The 16,318-nt window shown below is 46.3% G+C and overlaps 1 protein-coding gene across 1 annotated transcript in view; it reads left to right on the top strand.

Annotated features, from left to right (window-relative positions):
• The window catches only part of CCDC158 (coiled-coil domain containing 158), a 71,645-nt gene that overhangs the window by 27,461 nt on the left and 27,866 nt on the right, over positions 1-16,318 (top strand). Inside the window, exons 11-16 of the mRNA XM_070948749.1 lie at positions 419-901; positions 4,159-4,348; positions 8,841-8,993; positions 11,258-11,370; positions 13,002-13,160; positions 15,227-15,319. Of these exons, the coding sequence (XP_070804850.1) occupies positions 419-901; positions 4,159-4,348; positions 8,841-8,993; positions 11,258-11,370; positions 13,002-13,160; positions 15,227-15,319 (1,191 nt within the window). The remainder of the gene's footprint in view (positions 1-418; positions 902-4,158; positions 4,349-8,840; positions 8,994-11,257; positions 11,371-13,001; positions 13,161-15,226; positions 15,320-16,318) is intronic.

Genomic DNA, 16,318 nt, shown 5'->3' on the forward strand with positions numbered 1-16,318 from the left:
GGCATGCGTGCCATAGGTTCGCCATCACGGACCATTTCTGACAAATGGCAGTCCAGTCTCTTCTTAAAAGCTTCCAGTGATGAAGCACCCACAACTTTTGAAGGCAACTTCTGTTCCATGGGTTGATTGTTCTCACTGTTAGGAAGTTTATCCTTATTTCCAGGTTGAAAATCTCCTTGGTCAGTTTCCATCCATTATTCCTTGTGTGGCCATCGGGTGCTTTGGAAAATAGCTTGACTCCCTCCCTCCTCTCTGTGGCAGCCCCTCAAATATTGGAACACTGAGAGCCTCCTGAGGCTTGTAGGGCAGAAACCAGGTTCACCTTAAGCGGCTCGTCTTCCTAGTTCTGTTTCATTTGGGATGTTCCTTCAGTGTGGTGAAAGCATTGGGGGAAAACAGTATATTTTTCCTATTCCAGATGTCCGCAATCAAAGAGAGGAACGATAGCCTAGAGAGAGAATCCTCAATCTTGGCCCAGCTAAATTCGACCAAAGAAAAACTCCATAAAGCTTCCCAAGAGCTGAACGAAAGGAAATTAAGCTTGGATTCGGCAGAGAGGGTCATCGCCGAACTGAGATGTTCCCATCTGGAGAAGGAAAGGGTCATCGAATGCACCAACGACGAGATCAATAAGCTGCGGGGACGGGTGGACAGCAAGCGGCAAGAGTTCCAGCAGCTGAAAAGCGAAAGCGAGCTCTTGCGAGGCGTGCAGTCCGACTGCGAGTCGTTGAAGGTGCAGCTGGCGGAGAAGGAGAAGGTGATTGAGATCCTCCAGAAACAAGTCGAGGGCATGACCGAGATCGTAAGCCAACATGGCCGGACAGCTGGCGCCATGGAGACAGAGAAGTCTCAACTCATAAAAGAAGTCGGCGAGAAGAAAGTCGAACTCCAAGAACTGAAGGTGCCTAACTTTCACTCCCTTGCCTCTTCTGAAAGGCGCACTTTTTCTTTTTGATCCTAGGTAGTCCTCAACTTACGACCGCAATCACGAGCCTGATGTTTCTTGTTGCTAAGTGAGACAGTTTTAAAATCAGTGTCGCCAGGGGTGAGCTGCTGGGGGTTCGCAGGGGTTCGGGAGAACCTTTAGCAAAGATTCTGTGCAGTTTGGAGAACCCCCAAATCCCACTCCTGGCTGGCCCCTCCCACCTCGCCCCTCCCCTCTCAGGAGTCCACACTCAGCGCATTTTGGATGCAGGTAAGTGCAGGGTGCACACGGAGGCTTGGGGAGGCCGAAAAATGGGCCTACGGGAAGTTCGGGAAGGACGGAAACGGGCCTGTTTTTGGTCTCCAGAGGGCCTCCAGAGCCTGGGGAGGCCATTTTCACTCTCCCGGAGGCTCAAAGAAAGCCTCTGGAGCCCGGGGAGGGCAAAAAGGCCCCCCCCCGCCGTGGGGCAGGAGGCCGACTAGGCCACACCCACCATGGCCACGTCCACCCAGCAACTGGGCAGAGAACCCTTTGCTAAAAATTTTGAAGCCCACGCCTGAATGTCACCCCATTTTACAACCTTTATTGACGCTGAATCGCTGTGGCTGTTAAGGGAATCTGGCTTCCCCGTTGACTTGGCTTATCAGAAAGTCGCAAAAGGGGAATCACACAACCTCGGGGACACTGCAACCGTCGTAAATATGAACCGGTGGCCAAGCGTCCAAATTTGGATCACATGACCACGGCAATGAAAATGTTCGGAAAGTCATTTTTTTCAGGGCCAATTTAGCTTCGAACGGTCACTAAACGAATGGTTGTAAATTGAGGACTAGCTCTATTAGGATTAATTCAAAGTTTTCCAAGCTAGAGCTGTCCACCTAGGTTGAGAGATTCGATTTTAGCAAATATCAGGGGTTTTAAATCTTTGAGTGCAGGATCCAATTCCCGGCTTCTTTAATCTTTCTGCGGCGATAGGTCCTACCAACTTGACATGAGCAGGAGGCAATGTAGGTAGTCCTCGACTTAGGACGACAGTTGAGCCCAAAGTTTCTGTTGTTAAGCGACTCTTGTCCCATTTTATCAGCTTTGTTGCTGCAGTTAGTATATCATTGCAGTTAGTAGTAGTAACACAGTTAGCAAATACATAAATATTGCATAAATATCAGTGGTGAAATGTAAAATTTGTTACTACCGGTTCTGTGGGTGTGGTTTGGTGGGGGGGGTAATGTGACTGGGTAGGTGTGGCCAACTTTTTTTTTGTTGTTTAACTTTTAAAACCATTTTTTCTACAACCTCTTCGGCTGAAGAGGTTGCAAAAAAATGCTTTTAAAAGCCTCTGACGATCCCAGCTGAGTTGCCTGATCGTCAGAAAATTTTTTTCCTTTTAAAACCATTTTTTCTACAACTGTAGTTGTAAAAAAAATTGCTTTTAAAAGCCTCTGATGATCCCAGCTGAGGCGCGATCATCAGAGGCTTGTTTTTTTTTAGTTTTAAAAGCATTTTTTCGGCCGAAGAGGTTGTAGAAAAAATGCTTTTAAAAATAATTTTAAAAAGCCTCAGATGATTGCGTGGCTCAGCTGGGCATGGGGGGGGGTTTAGGAATTTTTGCTACTGGTTCTCCGAACCACCTGCTGCCATCGCTACCGGATCGGGCGATCCAGTCCGAACCGGAAACATTTCACCCCTGATAAATATGTATCAGTTGCCAAGTGTCCAAATGTTGATCAGATGACCATGGGGATGCTACGATGGTCATAACTGTAAAGAAACGGTCGTAAGTCACTTCTTTCAGTGCTTTGTAACTTTGAATAGTCACTAAATCAACTGTTGTAAGTTGAGGACAACCTGTACTAGACTACCACTGGTTTTGAGATATGAAAACCACAGAGTATCACTTGGGCCTGGAAAAAGTAACTCCATCCATACTCCTTGGCTGATTGCTCTGTCTTTTGACAGACGCCATGCAGCCATTGTGCTGTCCTAAAGCAGTACAAATACTCCTCGACATACGACCACAATTGAGCCCAAAACTTCTGTGGTTAAGTGAGACATTTGTCAAGCGAGTTTTGTCCCATTTTACGACGTCCCTTGCTATAGTATAGTTAAGTAAACCCCTGCGGTTGATAAGTTAGTAATGTGGCTGTTCAGTGAATCTGGCCTCCCCATTGACATTGCTCGTCAGAAGCTGTTGTGGCCCGTACGCGGCCTGTGCGGCTGGTGGCTGATTCAGACAGTGAGGAGGCTGGTGTGGTGCTGCGCCAGCAGCCTGTGCAGCTGGCACTCGAGTCGGACAATGAGGAGGCTGGAAAAGATGTGGTGCCAGAGGCGGGGATTCAGCCAGGGCCTTCAGAAGCTCCCTTAAGTGAAGAGGACGAAGAAGAGGAGCCTCTTCTCGATGCACGGGAGTGCAGAGCTGCCAAAAGGCAGGAGTGGCTCCTCAGGAGGTCTCCTCGAGAGTAAGGCTTGGGGCTAATTGGCCACTCCCTTAGCCTATTTAAGGAAGAACGCCAACTGAAGCAATTTGCAGGGAACAACTTCGTTCACTCTCCTTCGTGCCTCGATCTTAGTTCTCTGCAAATTGCTTCTGGGTTTTCTGCCAACCATAGTAAGATTAAGATTATTTATTCTTTGGATTCTTGTAGGCTGTTATGAAAGTTAATTAACAGCCTTTGTTTGGGGGGAAAAAAACTGATTTAATTTAGTAAACTAAGGTTTGTACAGACTTTGTGTGTGCTGTGTTCTTTGGGCTCCGTAGCTGGGGCAGAACAGAAGCTCGCAAAAGCTGGATCACATGACAGCAACGGTCATAAGTATGAACCAATTGCCAAGCATCTGGATTTTGATCACATAATCCCGGGGAGGCTACAAAGGTCCTACACGTGTGAAAACTGGTCATAAGTCGCTTTTTTTCAGGGCCGTTGTAACTTTGAAAAGTCACTAAATGAACTGTTGTAAGTCGAGGCCTATCTGTAAGCCTTTCACCATTTTCATTCTTGAAAACAGCCACCTTTCTATTATTCAGGACAAAACACAGAGGTGCAGGAGAAGGAACGACAGAATCTGGAGGTAGAGTGAAATGAGCGATCAGTCTAGAATCCCTATGTAGTCACAAGCAAACGAAGTCCAATCCCCCTTGAAAGCTGATTCCCATGCATAGGCTTTTTATCAATCAATCAGCTTAATAAGACCTGGTTCTTTCATGGTTCCCCCCCACCCCCACCCCGCAAACCTAGATTTCGCAAGACAAGAAGGATAGCCAGATTCGTCAACTGGAGGCCAGCCTGAGCGACGTGGAATTAGAAAAAGTGAAACTGATGAACGTGTGCTCGGAAAGGCTGAGGGTACTGAAAGAGATGAAACTGGAGCGAGAAGAACTTGTGAATGAAATCAAAGCCAGCCGCATTGAGCTCAGTGCGCTCGCAGGTATTCGTCAGTTTTGTCGTTCTTTCTTCGAGTCTTTATTCTCAGATTCCTGAGATCCATGTTCAGGGGTGGGCTGCTGGGGGTTCGCAGGGGTTCGGGAGAACCTCTAGCTAAGATTCTGTGCACTTCGGAGAACCCCCAAATCCCACTCCTGGATGGCCCCTCCCACCCCACCCCGCCCCTCCCAGGAGTCCCCACGCAGCCTATTTTGGATGCAGGTAAGTGCAGGCGTGCGCGGAGGCTCGGGGAGAGTGAAAAACGGGTGTACCAGAAGTTCGGGAAGGCCGGAAATGGGCCCGTTTCCAGCCTCCAGAGGGCCTCCGGATCGTGGGGAGGCTGTTTTCGCCCTCCCAGAGGCTCAAGAAAAGCCTCAGGAGCCTGGGGAGGACAAAAAGCCCCACCCACCATGGTGCAGGAGGCCGACTAGACCACGCCCACCATGGCCACGCCCACCCAGCAACCAGGCAGAGAACCCCTTGCTTTTGAAGCCCGCCCCTGTCCGTATTTCTCAATCTCGGCACGTTTGAAGATGTGTGGACTTCAACTCCCCCAATTCTTGAGCCAGCTGTGGGAATTCTGGGAGCCGAAGTCCACGCCAGGGTTGAGAAACATCTCCCTTGAGGTGCTTGGGATTGTAGGGTTTACACTTCTCAAACGTGAATGTGAACCCAGGAGACATCCAAATCGTGGAATTCTTGATTTAGTGGAGGCATCCAATTGGCACAGTAATTAGAATGCGGTATTGCAGGCGAACTCTGCCCACAGCCTGGAGTTCGATCCTGAGCTTGATTTAGCCTTCCATCCTTCCGAGGTCAGTAAAATGAGGACCCAGATTGTTGGAGGCAATAGGCTGACATTGTAAACAGCTCCGAGAGGGCTGTAAAAGTCTAAGCCAGGTTTGTCAAACTCGAATTCATTGAGGGCCGCATTGTGTTTGACCTCGGGGGGGGAGGGGCTGGGTTGGGCATGGCCAGAGTGGGTGTGGCCAGCTCAACATCACTCCTGTCGGGTGCAGCTGTGGTGGCCACATACTAAGGCAGAACTTCCCCGAGACCCTTACTCACTCTCATTATAATCTCCTTTCTTCCTTCTTTCCTTCCTTCCTTCTTCCTTCCCCTCTTTCCTTCTTTTTCCTTCCTTCCTTCTTATTCCCACTTTCCTTCCTTCCTTCTCATTCCCTCCTTTTCTTCTTTTTCCTTCCTTCCTTCCTTCTCATTCTCACTTTCCTTCCTTCCTTCTCAATCCCTCCTTCTTTTCTTCTTCTTCTTTTTTTTTTTTTTTTTGCTTTGCTTTTAATTTATATGCCGCCCTTCTCCGGAGATTCAGGGCGGCTTACAATGCGTTAAGCAGTAGCCTTCATACTTTTGTATATTTTATACAAAGTCAGCTTATTGCCCCCACAATCCGGGTCCTCATTTCACCTACCTTTGAAAGGATGGAAAGCTGAGTCAACCTTGAGTCTGGTGAGATTTGAACTTGCAGTAATTGCAAGCAGCAGATGTTAATAACAGTTAATAACAGTGCATTAGTCCACTGTACTACAGGCTCTTTTTACTTCCTTCCTTCTCATTCCCACTTTCCTTCCTTCCTTCTCCTTCCCTCCTTTTCTTCTTTTTCCTTCCCTCTTCTTTTTCCTTTCTGATTCCTTCCCTTCTTTCCTTCTTTTTCCTTCCTTGCTCTCTTCCCATCTTTCCTTCCTTCCTTCTCCTTCCCTCCTTTTCTTCTTTTTCCTTCCCTCTTTCTTTTTTCTTTCTTGTTCCTTCCCTTCTTTCCTTATTTTTCCTTCCTTGCTCTCTTCCCATCTTTCCTTCCTTCCTTTCTTCCTTCTCCTTTCCTCCTTTTCTTCTTTTTCCTTCCCTCTTCTTTTTCCTTTCTGATTCCTTCCCTTCTTTCCTTCTTTTTCCTTCCTTGCTCTCTTCCCATCTTTCCTTCCTTCCTTCCTTCCTTCCTTCCTTCCTTCCTTCCTTCCTTCCTTCCTTCCTTCCTTCCTTCCTTCCTTCCTTCCTTCTCCTTCCCTCCTTTTCTTCTTTTTCCTTCCCTCTTCTTTTTTCTTTCTTGTTCCTTCCCTTCTTTCCTTCTTTTTCCTTCCTTGCTCTCTTCCCATCTTCCCTTCTTTTTCTTTGTCTTTGTCTTTCCTCTTTCCTCTTTCCCTTTCTCCTTTCCTGTCCCTTCTTGCATGCTCAAATGCAAAAGGAGAAACATTCCTCCTTTTGTTTTGTTTTAGTTTCTTTTGCTAGCCCGGGAGGGTTATGCATGGCTCCCATGAACTCCCTTTTCACTGGCAGAGGCACATGGGCCGGTACTTTGCTGTTTCCAGGGGGGTCCTGCGGGTCAGATTTGATCCGGCCCATGGACCTTGAGTCTGACAACCCTAATCTAAGCGCTATTGCTGTTGCTATCAGATTGTCCTGATAGTTGCCAAGGTGTGGAATTCTGATTTTATCAAACATCAAATTGTTGATATGAGATCTCTCTCTCTCTCTCTCTCTCTCTCTCTCTCTCTCTCTCTCTCTCTCTCTCTCTCTCTCTCTCTCTCTGTCTCTCTCTCTCTCTCACACACACACACACACACACACACACACACACTTGCCTCTCTTATGCAGCCCTTTATTGGTTCAAATTCCCTTTTCCTGTCCATTCTTTCCTTGCTTTGATTTTATCAAACATCAAATTGTTGGTATGAGATCTCTCTCTCTCTCTCTCTCTCTCTCTCTCTCTCACACACACACACACACACACACACACACACACACACACACACACCCCTGCCTCTCTTATGCAGCCCTTTATTGGTTCAAATTCCCTTTTCCTGTCCATTCTTTCCTTGCTTTGATTTTATCAAACATCAAATTGTTGATATGAGATCTCTCTCTCTCTCATGCACACACACACACACACCTGCCTCTCTTATGCAGCCCTTTATTGGTTCAAATTCCCTTTTCCTGTCCATTCTTTCCTTGCTTTGATTGACATCTTCTAAATAATGGAGTTGGGATTTCCATCTGCAAATCCTTCTCTCATTACCCTGCTGTACCCTCCTTGCACTTCCGGGAGATCGCCAGTGAGGGAGGGGCCAACCATCAGTTCACTCAAGAGGCAAACCGTCTCCCTTCAGCTGCCTTGACCTATGCTAAAGGTTTTCCTTTTCCAGAATAAGCCCCGTGAGCTCCATTAAGAACTTAAATCCTTATTATACATAACAAGGACAGAGATGAAGAAGAAAGTTGAAAGGTAAAAAGTAAAAGCAAAGTCACGGTTAAACCAGAGCTTAGCTCTGGCATGCGTGCACGCGCTGGCCAGCTGATTTTTGGGCCTACCGGAAGTCAGGAAAAAGGCTGTTTCCGGCCTCCGGAGGGCCTCTGGGGAGGTGGGGAAGGCCGTTTTCGTCCTCCCCAGCCTCCTAGAAAGGCTCTGGAGCCTGGGGAGAGCAAAAAACGGACCTACCTTGCCATTGCATGCCAAAAGTGGGGGGAGCGCGGGAGGGGGGGCTCACATGCTCATGCGTGGGGGGCATAGAATTATGGGTGTGGGCAAATGCGCGAGCGACCCCCCCTTCGCACTTCCCCCACTTTTGGTACGCAATGGCAAAAAGGTTAGCCATCATTGGTATAGGGTTTCCTGCCTGAGCAGTGGGTTGGATTAGAAAACCTCTCTTCCAATTCTGTTTCTATTCTATTCTATTCTATTCTATTCTATTCTATTCTATTCTATTCTATTCTATTCTATTCTATTCTATTCTATTCTATTCTATTCTATTCTATTCATACAGTATGTCTAATTGTCTCTAAACCTTCCTCTAACTGCTGACTTCCTGTTGTGACTCCGACCCCCGAGGCCGACTTATCGGAGGGAGAAGTCTCCGAACATGAAGGAGAGGAGTTGGCCAGGCCTCCCTCTCCAGGACCCTCCTCTCTGGCAATGCCTCAGGTGTCTCCCGAAGGAGAAGAGATTGGCCAGGAGCCAGGTATCTCCTTGCAGTTGGACAGTGATGGAGATAAGTCTTGGCTGGATCCACGCCAGCGCCGGAGAGACAGGCGCACGCAGCAGAAAAAGAGGCGTGCCAGAGATTAAGCTGAGTCACTGGACGACATCCCACAGGGGATAAAAAGGGGGTGAGGTGGCCATTCAGACTCTGTGACGGACAAAACTAACTACTAGCGAGTCACATTGCATCTTTGAAACAACATTATCTGTCTTGGATTTAATACGGACTGGACTTGACAATTCTTGAACTGTGTGTATCTTGTTTGGGTTTATCTGTCGGAGGAACAACCCCTCACTTTATGAGTAAAGTTCTTGGCAAGCAGCTACTGGGTTGCTGCCAATCCTCTTATGGAAAGAATTTGTTGTCTGCCAGTTTTATTTAACCCCTGGCTACCTGTTTGTGTGCGTGTGTGAGACGGGGACAGAACACTTCCCAGCGAGTCTCTCTGCTTCTGAACCGGAATTCGTTCCGCGTGATTTGATTGGGTTTGTTTCTCTTTCGCCGCAGAGGAAGCAGAAATCATCAAGAACGACTACCGAGAGAAGAATGAAGACATGGAAGCCATTGTGAGCAAACTGAAAATACAGCTGAAATCCGCTCAGATTGAACTGGAGCAAACCAGGGCCACACTGAAGACCATGGAAGGCTCGGATGGCCATGGTAACGGTATTACTTTCCTTGGACAGAATTATTTTTCTCTGTCTGTGGAGGAGATTCTCAGATCATGTCTGTGGAGATTCTCCCTCATCCAGGTCACGGTTGTCCCAAAGGAGCTTTTTCAAGAGGCAACTGGACTTTTTTTTTCTTTGAAGACGTTTCGATCCTCATCCAAGAAGCTTCTTCAACTCTGACTGGATGATAGAGAATGAAAGGATTTATATAATTAGATACAGAGACGGTTTTTCCCCCTCGTGCCCTCATTTTCCTGAACACCTAATTCCCACAGCACTGATTTTTGTCGAAGGATATTTATCAATCTAGTAGGGCTCGACTTATAACAGATCATTTAGTGACCATTCAAAGTTAAAACAACACTGATTTAGGATTTAGGACCGTTTTTCACAGTTATGACCTTGGCAGCATCCCCGCAATCATGTGATCAAAATTCAGACGCTTGGCAACTGGTTCGCATTTATGACCGTCGCTGCGTCCCAAGGTCATGTGATCCCCTTCCGCGACCTTCTGACAAGCAAAACCATTTGGGTAGCCAGAGTTAACATCCGGGTTACTAACGTATCAACTGCAGTGATTCACTTAACAACTGAGGCAAGAAAGGTGGTAAAATGGGGCAAAACTCACTTAACAAAATGTCTCACTTAAATTGTGGTCGTAAGTCGAGAACGACCTGTGTTACTAGTATCCTTCCCACTATCTCTACTATCTCCTCTGGGGCAAAACTCACCTAATAAATGTCTCACTTAAGAACATAAATTGCGGTCATAAGTCAAGGACTACCTGTATTACTAGAAGCTGAAGAAGCTTCTTGGATGAGAAGCGAAACATCTTCAAGGAAAAACAAAGAAAAAGCCCAGTTGCCTTTTGGGAAAAAAAAAACACCTTTCGGACAATTATTTTCCTTCTTTTGCAAAGGGTAGAATTGGTTAAACCTGTTAATTTGCATCAATTTTTCATACGGATGCCATCAAATCTGATCCGAGCATTTTGTCTGAGATTATAAGAATGATTTGATTCGCAGCTAGAGGTGATCACAGTTCTGGAGTAGCTAAGGGACATACAAATAGACCTCGACTTACTGACTGTTGTAAGTCATGGTGGTCGTAGAGCAGGTCACCCACAGGATTGACTGAGGAACAGACCTTCACTCTAATGAATTGAACTAATTGTCTCCTGCAAACTCCTCTCTCCTTTCACTCCTCTTTATTCCCTATGGGAGGGGCCATTCACCTTCCACCTGTGGCTTTACACTCCCGAATCGACCCTTGTTCCTTAGCTGTTCCCTTCTCCTGGCAGCTCTGCTCATGCACACACTGGGAACAGGCTCTAGCTATTCTTCTGCCCCACTGCTGTCTGACTCCGAAGGCAGCTGACAACTCCCAGATGGCCCTGGCCCCATCTCTGCCTCCAATGCAGAGCGCTCATCAGAGCCTTCCCCAGGCTCCAGGACTGGCTCATGTTCCTCCCCAACCTCTTCACTGTCTGAATCTGCTGCCAGATCCGCTGGTCGCTGACGGGCCACAACAGATTTAGCACTAGCTTATTCACTATTTAGAAGGTGGGGGCTGGGAAGTACAAGTAAACAACTGCCAATGACTTAGTAGCCAGTCATCAACACACCACAATCAACATCTAAACAGTCACCATATAAATATCGCACACAAAATAGCCCAAAGCACACACTGTCAGCACTCCAAACTACATTCGTTCCAGTGCTGACATAAGGAGGAGAAGAGGGGGCAGCTGGCAAGAGGACGCTTGACTTTTCACCTACTTATTTTCCCTGAAAATAATATCCCCTAGGAGATGGGATGGGAGGGGGGACATTCCTGGGAGCTGAAGTAGTAGATATGGGGAGAGTGATTTGGAAGATGGCCAATGAGACACAGAAAATTGGGGAACGGAAAGGGAAGGTTTGGGGTCAGGAAGTCAGTGTTGGCTACGTTATAATCAGGGACAGATTGTCGTGCTTAATAAATGAAAGATTTCATCAAAGACTATTTGTTTGGAAATGCAATTTATTTTGAGACGACACTGAAACCTGACACACACACTGCTAAAGAGAAGTTCCCTGAGGATGGGCTCCAGCACGAGTCCGAGAGCTCAGAAGACAAAACCGCTTGTTCCGGTGACTGACCCCAGATTGGATCCCGCAACATTATCCCGGGACGCGTACATTCGTGAAAAATTCTTGTGCCAAGGAATGTTTAGAGTTCCACTAATGCCTTGGACATCTTCTCTTTTGACAGCCATGAAAGTCGCGATGGGGATGCAGAAGCAAATTACAGCCAAACGAGGACAGATCGATGCTTTGCAGAGCAAGATCAAGTTCTTGGAGGAAGCAATGACGAATGCAACTAAGGTCCAAATTGCTGAATTATTGAACTGTGATAAAAGTAGCCCAGGCCAAACATCAGGCCAAACGTTGAAAGATTATTAGGGGTGCAAATCTGCCTACAATATGATTGGAAGAATGAAACATATTGAGCACTAGTTACCGTGTTTCCCTGAAAATAAGACCCTGTCTTATATTTTTTTTGAACCCTGAAATAAGCACTTGGCCTTATTGCCATGCGCTCAAAAGCCCGATTGGGCTTATTACCAGGGAATGTCTTATTTTGGGGGAAACAGGGTTGTTGCCAGGAGCCTTTATCACAGCCCCTATACCAGTGATCCTAGTGTGGAGTGTATGTGAGGGACTTCTGTTTGTGTGTGTGTGTGTGTTTGTGTGTCCCACCCTCTTCCCACTTCTCTCTCTCTCTTTCTCTTCTCTCTTTCTCTCTCTCTCTTTCTCTCTCTTCTGTCCCTCTCTCTCTCCCTCCATCTCTCTCTCTCCCCAGAAGGTGGGTAGGTGGGGCAAGATTGGCAGGGCAGCCTTGTAGTCCTATGCCGGCCAGATTAATCGCTTCGGTGGGCCATACGTGGCCCATGGGCCGTAGTTTGAGGACCCTTGATTCAGGGGAGAAATGCTCCGGGTTTGGACCGGATCGTCTGATCCGGTAGGGATGGCGGTGGGTGGTTCAGAGAACCGGTAGCAAAAATCCCTGCGCCCCCCCCCCCCATGCCCAGCTGAGCCACACGATCATCAGAGGCTTTTTTTTTTACTTTTAAAAGCATTTTTTCTACAACCTCTTCAGCCGAAAAAATGCTTTTAAAAGTAAAAAAAAAAAAGCCTCCGATGATCGCGCGACTCAGCTGGGATCATCAGAAGGTTTTCAAAGCATTTTTCTCTGCAACCTCTTGGCTGAAGAGGTGGTAAAAAAAATGCTTTGAAAAGTCTCTGACGATCCCAGCTGAGTTGCCTGATCGGCAGAGGCTTTTCAAAGCATTAGAAAAAATGCTTTGAAAAGTTTTTTTTTAAAAAAAAAGTTGGCCACGCCCACCCAGTCACATTACTCCACCACCACCAAGCCACACCCACAGAACCGGTAGTAACAAATTTTACATTTCACCCCTGCCCTGATTTAAAGCATAACATTTCTACAAGCCTTTGAGTGGCGCGGTGGCCTAGAGCTGGAGCTCTCGCCTCACAATCAGGAGGCTCTGAGTTCGATCCTAGGTAGAGACTGATATTTCTCTCTCCTGGCACGAGGGGCATACCAGTATATCTGCTGCAAAACTCCGCATTGACGATAGGATGGGCAACTGGCCATTAAAACACTCAGCTCCATTCAGTTGCCCAGACTCCACCCCGCAAGGGATTATACGGTCATTAAAAAAAAATTGTTCAAATATTTGTGGACCCCGTGTGATGATATTGCCCCCCCCCACCCTCCGCCCCAGGGTCTGTGGACCACAGATTGAGAAGTCTGGGAGTTGAAGTCCACAAGTCTTAAAGCTGCTAAATTTGAAGACCACTGGAATAAAATAACAGAGTTGGAAGGGACCTTGGAGGTCTTCTAGTCCAACCCCCTGCTTAGGCAGGAAACCCTACACTATTTTGCAACCTGGTTTTGTGTCTGTGTGTTTTCCCCCCCTATCTTGCCCATTCAGGAAAAACATTATTTGAAAGAAGAGAGAAACCGATTAAGTCAAGAGCTGAGCTGCATGGCTTCTTTAAACAACAAATTGGCTGGAGAATTGGAAATCCTAAAGTCCCAGGATAAGCGTTTGAAAGACAAACTGGTGACGATGGAAGCTGCTCTCGATAAAGTAAGTTTCCTTAGCCCATCTACGCATAGTTTTTGACTTACAGCCATTCGTTTAGGGACCGTTTGAAGTTACAACGGCCGTGAAAAAAAAATGATTGCTAAATAAAAATAAAAATTATTTTAAAAAGGCCGTTTTTCACACCTACGACCATCGCAGCTTCCCCGTGGTCACGTGATCAAAATTCAGACGCTTGGCAACTGACTCATATTTATGACGGTGGCAGTGTCCTGGGGTCACATGATCCACTTTTTGTGACCTTCTGACAAGCAAAGTCAATGGGGAAGCCAAATTCAATTAACAACTGTGTTACTCATTTAACAACAGCAGTGGTTCACTTGACAGCTGTGTCAAGGAAGGTTGTAAAACAGGGCAAAACAAAACTCACTTAATGACTGTCTCGCTTAGCAACAGAAAATTTGGCCACAATTGAGGTCCCAAGTTGAGGGCTAGATGTACCGTATTTTTCAGACTATAAGACACACTTTTTTGCCTCCTAAAAGGGGGTGAAAATGTCTGTGCGTCTTATAGACCAAATATTGCTGATGCCCTGGCCAACTGCCAGCTGTTTTTTGGCCTCTGCACGCTCTGTTTTTGGGCCTTTCTTCAGCCCATTTTCAGGGCTTTTTTCAGTCCGTTTTTTAAGCTTTTTTGCCCTGTTTTCAAGGCTTTTGGGGCCCATATTTGAGGCTTTTTTTGGCCTCTTTGGGGGGCTTTTTTTGGCCCATTTTTTCCAAAAAAAAACAGGCTGAAAGAAGCCTTGAAAATCAGCCGGAAAAAGCCCTGAAAACGGGCCGGAAAAAGGCTGGAAAAGGGCTGTAAAAAGGCCTGAAAAAAGGGAGGCCAAAACCCTTTTTTTGTTGTTTTCCTCTTCTAAATTTAGATGCGTCTTATAGTCCGAAAAACACGGTAATTCTTCTTCCCAGGACTTGTCCTAAGAGAAGTTAGGATTAAAACCTAGTGTTTAAAACCAAACAGTTTCCCATAGAAGAACTGGGAGAGTCTGTGGACAAAATAAAAAAACAGTCACAATGGAGGGCCGGATTCTGTGATCAAAGCCCCGCCCCTTTTTAACGTATCAAAGGTGGGACTTTCATCACAGAGTCATGGTCGCCATCTTGAGTTTTGGGACTTCATCCTGCCTCAGACATCTCTGAGAGTGACAGAAATAAATACATTTGTTGGTATTTTTATATAAATAAAAATCTGGTCCAGATGAGCACTGACCAATGTATATGAACAAATACGTATATATACGTATATCCAGAGGGCTTGCCCTATTCCTGATGCCCCAAACTTGGTTATTAGGAATCTAATATGGTGTGGAAGTCGAGTATGGCTTCCTTTTCTCTAGAAAATTGATGGCTAATCTTTTTGTCGTCATGTGCTGAAAGCGCGTGTGCGCACCCATAATGCAATGCGCGTGTGCCCCCATCCCCCATGCATGCATGCATGACCCCCATGCTCCCCCGTCTGCCGTGCATGCACGCGCAATCCCCACCTGTGCATGACCCCCCCATGTGGGCCCACCCCCCGATGCATGTGTGCGCGTCTCCCACATGGGCCCCGCCCCCCGTGCATGCACAGCAGAGACCTAAAACTAGCTGGCCGGCAGGAGGCATGTGTTCATGCGCGATGGAGCTGAGCTGGGGTGACAGCTCACCCCAGCGATGGAGCTGAGCTGGGGTGCCACCTGTGGCACACGGGCCATAGGTTCGCCATCACGACTCTAGAAGGACTTAGAGATGGGAAGCCCTGAGCTCCCAGATGGACTGGGAGATGGGAAGCCCTGAGCTCCCAGATGGACTCTGATCCTTCAGTTCTTGCTTAATGTTGTATCTTATGATTCATGATGAATGTATTTTTTATATACACAGAGAGTTTACACACCGAAGACAAATTCCTTGTGTGTCCAATCACACTTGGCCAATAAAGAATTCTATTCTATTGTTTTCTCAAAAACTGTTCTAGATAACTGGAAACTGTTCGCATGTCTTAAATGCGAGATGATAATACTGGATGTAAATCATGTCCCAAACAGTAAATAACTCACTCCTGATTTTATCCAGGCGTCTCTACAGTTTGCAGAGTGTCAGTGCATCATTCAGCGGCAGGAACAAGAAGTTATGCGCTACAAACTTCAGCACACTTTAGACGTGAAAGTAAGTCTTCTGCTTCACTGATAACTTTCAAAATATGTCAGAACCATTACAGGCAGTCCTTGACTTACAACAATTCGTTTAGTGGCATTTCAGAGTTACAGCAGCACTGAAAAAAGCAACCTATGACCGTTTTTCACACTTACAACCCCCCCCCGCAGCATCCCCAATATCATGTGATCAAAATTCAGTTGCTTGTCAGCTGACTCATATTTATGACGGTCGCTCATTCCAGCTCCTGCCAACCCAGCTACAGTGATGTCACTGGTTAATCCTGCCTTCCAACCCAGAAGTGCTTTGGTGCTCCCGACACAAATGTAGTAGTAATATTGCACTTATTCAATATTGTGTGGTGGCGCAGTGGTTAAAATGCAGTATTGGAGGCTGACTCTGCCCATTGCCAAGAGTTCGATCCTGACTGGCTCAAGGTTGACTCAGCCTTCCATCTTTCCAAAGTCAGTAAAATGAGGATCCAGATTGTCCGGCTGTAGAGCCCTAGAGAGGGCTGTAGAGCACCATGAAGCGGTATATAAATCTAAGTGCTAGTCTTCACAAGCACAAATTCCAGAAGTGATATCCAAATAAGAACATATTTTCCTCTTTAAATAGAATAATCAAATTAACCATTCCTACTATGGAAATAATGTGTATTTCTATTTGCACCTAGTAATCTTTGTGAGCTGTCACCATTTTTATTTACAAAATTTATTGTATTCTTTCAAATTCTTTGGCCTTACTGAATGAAAGAAAGAAAATTAGACTTTGATCTTGGTTTTGTTGATTTGGTGTTATAGAAATGGCTAGTTATATATTAATGTGTAAAAGCAAAATGTTGAATTTGGAGTGTGTCTATCTTGTCCTGGGCTAGGAAGAATTGGCAGTCAATGCCCCCTTTTCTTTCTTTTTTCTCTTCCCCCTTGTATCTCACACCCCCTTTCTCCATTCCCTTTCCCTCCCTTAATTTTCTATTTTCTTTTTTCTTCTTTGTATTTTATATAATAA

The sequence above is a fragment of the Pituophis catenifer genome, unplaced genomic scaffold, assembly GCF_029215685.1.
Source record: "Pituophis catenifer annectens isolate HBS135680 unplaced genomic scaffold, rPitCat1.0.hap2 SCAF_8, whole genome shotgun sequence".
Classification (NCBI taxonomy): domain Eukaryota; kingdom Metazoa; phylum Chordata; class Lepidosauria; order Squamata; family Colubridae; genus Pituophis; species Pituophis catenifer.